The following is a 5,984-nucleotide window of genomic DNA, read 5'->3' as shown; positions in this document are numbered from 1 at the left end:
CTTCTCCATCCTCTCCAAAGGGCATTGATGAGTCCACTATATCCATGACACGTTCTGGCAAAGCCATTGTAGTAAACTTGTGAATGCTCAAGCCATCTTTGAATATGTCATCAGTAGGTTTTTTCCCAATGCACATCTCTAGCAAGAGTATCCCAAAGCTGTAAATATCTCCAAGCACGGAACTTGGCCGCCCATTCCATACTCTGAAATTTATTAATACACTATCACTAAGATACTATAGTCTTATAAACTTTAGAACTACCCCAAAATAATGCATATTTACTACTATTTAACAATTTTGCATTTTTTTTTTTTTACAAAGAAAAAGAAACACTTATTTCCTAGTATTCAAATTTTCAAGTTTGATATATATCGGACTTGAAAATTAGGCTTGACTTCTTGTTCATAGCTGCAGTGTCAAACTTAAGCCAAGTTACTACAGGTTGAAAACATACCTGGAGGAATGTACCCAATGGAACCCTTTTGCGCAACTGACAAGTAGTTTGACATGGTTTGATTTTTTGAGGGATTATCTGATTCTTCAAAGACGAACTTCGCTAATCCAAAGTCACCAACATGGGCAACCATATTTTCATTGAGGAGAACTGTAGTGCCCCAGAATTTTCAAAGCTATTTAAATAGATTATTTTGATAATGATGTTATTTTAATATCCATTGTAGCTAAGGATTTTAATTCTTGGGAAATTTATGAGAGTGGTAATTAATGAATGGTAATTGGTGAAATAATAGGATAGTAAATGGTAGGTATAAGGATGGTAGAATAAGAAGGTAGAATAGTATAGGGTTGGTGAAATAGTATAGGGTTGGTGAAATAGTATAGGGTTGGTGAAATAGTAAAATGAGGGTATAATTGTAAATTGACGGTAGAATAGTGTTTGATTTTCTCCTATAAATAGAGCTCTTCTCCTTCAGAAGTTTCACCACTCATCTCCTCTCCCATCTCTTGCATATATTCTTCATTCTTCCGCTTTTTACTCGGTCTTTCTTCTTTCTAAGAGTGTTTACTCAGAACAGAGAGAGAAAGGGCGAGACCAAGCGCTACAAGAAAGAAAGAACACAAGAGATAGTGGACTTTAGAAATTAGTTTCAAAAGATATACTAGTGGTGTTAGTCATATTGGAGCAACTAGATTCCTTCATACCACTTTTAGCTTCAGTCTAGAGGTAAGTAAATTCACTACCCCTTTTAAAATTACTTCATATCATGCTATTTATTCATTCTTTAGTAAATTGTAAATGATTATTTTATTTACGTATTATGAAGTTATGTTGCATGCATGAAGGATTTCTAAAAAAATTATCTAGAAAGTTTCTATTTATTTAAACGCTTTCTAAGTACAACAAGTTTATATTTGAAAAGGTTTCCATTTTGAGAAAAGAAAGTTGAGAAATGATGATGATTATAAGAAAGAAAAATGATGATAAACCCTCCTGCATGTTGCCCTAAGATGCATCAAAAGAAGTACAAAGAAAAGTACAAGAAATGAGATAAATGTTTATGAAATGAGGGCACATGTATGGAGGAGAGTATTTTTGGCCCCAAGATAAGTAAGAATGAGAAGAGTTCGGTACCGATACTCGGATGGAGGCGAAACCACTGAAGGAGGCTATGCCAGAAGGTGGTATTCCATCAACTAGACCGTTGAGGGCACCAAGAAAGAGTTAATTGACGGTCGGGCATGGCTGTGGCCACAGTTCAGTGCCATGGTCACAAGGACCCGCAACCCTCGTGCACAGGGGTAATAGTGTACATGGGCCTTATTATGAGAAAACGATACTATATTTTCAACGAAGATATGCTAAGATGATTTACAAAGATTATTTATAATGATGCATTATGATGATGATTTATAAAGATGATTTACAACGATGATCTATTACTAGATGTAATAGTATGTATATGTTACGGGAGATGCAACCGTACATACAGATATTATTATGGCTAGAATTATATTTATTTGCGAAAACAATTTTCAAAACTGAGAACAAGGAGTAAAACTATTTATGGTTGTGGATTTTACTTGCTGCGCCCCCTTTGGGCTCATTCAGTTTTATTTCTTGTTTTCAGGTAGAAAGGATGCTGGAATAGGAAGCAGGAATGGGGTGGGAATAATTATTAATTTTCAAAGTCTTTTCATATAAGTTATTGTAATGATATGATATTCCGCAACTAAAGTTTAATGTTTTCTAATTTCGCTTGTAATAAAATCTCTTGAATAATGTTTTATACATTTTTCGCATCCTTTAAAATCAAGTACTCTGATAGACCTTATAGATCTTTGCAAGAACTTTTGCTGTAAAAAAAGAAAAGTGGCAAACTCAGCCTTAACGGGCTGGGGATGTTACAAGAACATTGCTTGGCTTTACATCACAATGAACAATCGGTGTTTTGCAATGGAGATGAAGATATTCCAATGCATAAGCAACATCCATGGCTATGTTTAGTCTTTGAATAAAACTCAGTCTCTTGTATTCACGATTCTCATCCTCTATAGGAATAGGATGCAGCCATTGGTCTAGGTTTCCATTAGACATGAATTAAAAAACTAGACTCTTAAATTCGTTCCCTTGATGATCAATGCTTGAGCAAGCAGTGATAATCTTAAGGAGATTACGATGGCTCAAACTTCTCAAAGCATTGCATTCATCAATAAAACTCTTGGAAGCTCCTCGTTGTTGAACATTTAACACTTTAATTGCAACAATTGCTCCATTGCTAGAAAGAACTCCTTTGTATACAGAACCAAAACTACCTGAACCGATCAAATTATTCCCAGAGAAACCATTTGTTGATGCTTGGAGTTCTGCATAAGATATGCAAGTCAATCGCCGATCTTGTAAAGAAGATGCGACCATAGGTCTCTTTCTCCATTTTTTAACCATGCAACATGTGAGGGTAAAACACAATAGAGCAAGTACAAATATGACAGGAATCACTACTTTGAGTGCAAGGCATTTCAAAGATGAACATGTTCTCTTTTTGAAGCATTTTGGTAATAGCAATTCTGGGACACCACCACATAGCTTTTCATTTCCAAAGATTGAAATTGCGCTTGCATTTGAAAAAATTCCTTCACTTGGCACGTTTCCCTCAAAATCATTATGAGAAAGGTTGAGATGCTTAAGAGACAAAAACTTGCTTAGAAATTCAGGAATCTGCCCTGACAAGTTATTGCTTGAAGGATCAATTTCTTCTAAACCTCTAAGTGTCTTCAAAGATGGAGGAATCACTCCTTCAAATGAATTACCCTCCAAATGCAAACGTACCAAACTAATACAATTGCCAAGGGAAGAAGGAATTTCACCTGATAATCTATTTTCTGAGAGATCTAACTCCCCAATCATTTTTAAGTTACCCACTTCAAATGGCAGTGTACCAGTCAAAGAATTATTAGACATTACCAGAGAAATCGCAAGGGAAGAAAGACCAATAACCTGTTTTGGTATGGTACCGTTGAGATTGTTACTATAAAGGTGTAGTTGAAGCAAATCTTGACAGTTTCCTAAACTTGTGGGTATACTTCCCCCAAATCTATTATTCTCCATAAAAAGCTTTATCAATTTAGTTAAGTTACCTAAGGTGGAAGGGATTGGCCCTGAAAATTGGCTATTGTTCAAATATAGTAATTGTAACTTTGATAGCTTCCCAACAGTATCCGGGAGGTGACCACTCAAATAGTTATATTCTAATTCCATATTGGTCAAGTTAACAAGGTTCCAAATCCCAATGGGGATTCCTCCATGTATCATATTTTGACGTATACAAAGCCAACTCAACTGGGAGGAAAGGTTGGCTATAGAGTTGGGCAGTACTCCACCAAATTGATTATGACTAAGACCCAAGATCTCCAAACTAGTGCAGTTAGCTAAATAATCGAGAAAATTCAGGTCGCCAACTTTCCCATTTCCAAGTCTATTATGATTGAAATTAAGTCTAACCAAGCCGCTCAATCTTGCTAGATTTTGAGACATCGACCCAGTGAGACCATTTTGAGAAAAGTCAAGCTGCCAAAGCCTGGACGCATTTGACAATGACGAGGGAATAGGTCCTATGAAACTATTAATACTGCCAAAAAATGTTTCAAGGTTAGGAAGAGTAAGGCCAACATCTGGTGGAAGGCTTCTATGCAGCTGGTTTTGAGCAACAACGAAATAGTAAATGAAAGATATATTATAAATAAGGTGAGTGATAGTACCAGATAGATTATTCCCACCAAGTTGAAAAAATCCCAAGCTCAATAGACGACCAAGCTCACTAGGTATGCTCCCTTGTAGATTGTTTAGGGCAAGGGAAAGAGTAGACAATGAAGAAATGTTTCCTATCCACGCTGGGATACTTCCTGTAAGGTTGTTCACATCAAGTACCAGGTAAACCAAATTTGACAATGAGCTAAACTGCTCTGGAATCTGCCCAATTAGTTTGTTGTAAACAACATCAAGCACTCTAAGTTGTGTACAATGACTTAGATTACTTGGAAGGTTCACGCCAAAGGAATTGTAACGCAAGCTAAGATTCTGCAGGTGCCATAGTCTTCCCACTTCTTGAGGAATTTCACCATAGAAGTTGTTGTTTCCTAGGTTGATTCTAGTAGGTAAGTAAGATTTCCCATAGAAGGTGTTAAGGTGCCAGCCAATCTTTGAGCTTGCAGGTTCAGAATGATGACTCTTTTACTGGAGGGGTTGCATGTGACACCAAACCAATTACAGAAATGGGTGGAGTCATTCTATGAGCTCATGATTTGAAGTGTGTCTTCACTAATCCGTTTCTTCAAGTTAAGCAACGCCAAGCGACCGGACTCAACTGCGCAGAAGCGGGAATTCTCGCAAATTTCAAACTTGAACTCGTAAACAAAAGAAGAATTCCGTGAAAGAATATGAACAAAATCCACTTGGAATTGAGGCAAGAGTGTTTCATCTTATTGGGAATATATTTTCAAGTAAGAAGGATCAAGTCTGTATGATACAGGAGTTTGTTTGATATGAAAATATTACAAAGTTCCAATGAGAGTTAAAATTAAGGAAATAAATGTTTGTGGGTCTACCGATTGGGATAGAAAATATAGATGGCGTGGCCTAGCAGGGAATGCAAGTCAATCTTGTGGACCAGATTTTTCAATTTCATTATGATAGTAGTTGGCTGCAATTAAAGCTTTAACCTTATAAAGTCCTGCCACTTGTTCAACAAGAAATAAGAGATAAGAAAAATAGAAAGTAAAAATGATAACAATGACATGAAGGACTTCTTCAACTTTAGCTTGGCAAAGCATTTGGATGGACATTATTATCTTATTGATGTGAGGTGTGGTTGGTAGTTATGTTTGTCCCCTCAAGGCCTCAACTCCTAAAAATCTTTCTTACCATGGTAAAAGTTTTCTTATTTCATGATTATGCCCGCCCTCGGCCATGGTTATACCTCTCTCTCAGGCTTCAGCCATATTATGCCCCTTAGTAAGTTAAAATTTGAAATTTTTTAGAAAGTGAATGTTTTAGTTTCAGAAGAATGCAATGTTGAAGACGATGAACAGTTCCGTTTTGTGAGAATATTTCGTGCAGCCTCGAGTTTGGAGAGGGGTTTAAAAACAATAATAATATAAGTTATAATATTATATAATTGTCACAAGCGTCCAAGACAAGGAAATATAATAATATAAATTATAAAATTATAAAATTATAAAATTGGCACAAAATGTGGTCCAGGGGACAAGTGACCAACCGTCCAAGACAACATGAAAAAAACAAAAAAGAGCTTTTGAAAATATATATATATATAATTCACACGATACAAGGTGCAGGACCAGCCGTGCAAGACAAGGCCGAAGGCCCGAAGGGCAAAGAGCAATTGTCCAAATTTCAATCTCTTTATTTTTCACTTCAACGAAAAATTGTCTAACTTTTGAACTTTTGAAGCCACAATTTTCTTTCACTTTCCAAATTCAACAAAAAAAAAAAAAAAAAATTTGAGGT

The 5,984-nt window shown here is 36.0% G+C and overlaps 1 protein-coding gene across 1 annotated transcript in view; it reads right to left on the bottom strand.

Moving 5' to 3' along the window:
* Positions 1–2,558: 2,558 nt before the first annotated feature.
* The window catches only part of LOC132162480 (putative receptor-like protein kinase At3g47110), an 8,046-nt gene continuing 4,620 nt past the window's right edge, over positions 2,559–5,984 (bottom strand). Inside the window, exon 8 of the mRNA XM_059572718.1 lies at positions 2,559–4,605. Coding sequence (XP_059428701.1) covers positions 2,559–4,605 — 2,047 coding nt within the window. The remainder of the gene's footprint in view (positions 4,606–5,984) is intronic.

The sequence above is a fragment of the Corylus avellana genome, chromosome ca9 (assembly GCF_901000735.1).
Source record: "Corylus avellana chromosome ca9, CavTom2PMs-1.0".
Lineage (NCBI taxonomy): Eukaryota > Viridiplantae > Streptophyta > Magnoliopsida > Fagales > Betulaceae > Corylus > Corylus avellana.
Note: the sequence above shows the minus strand (reverse complement) of the source record. Positions and strands in the feature narration are given on the sequence as shown.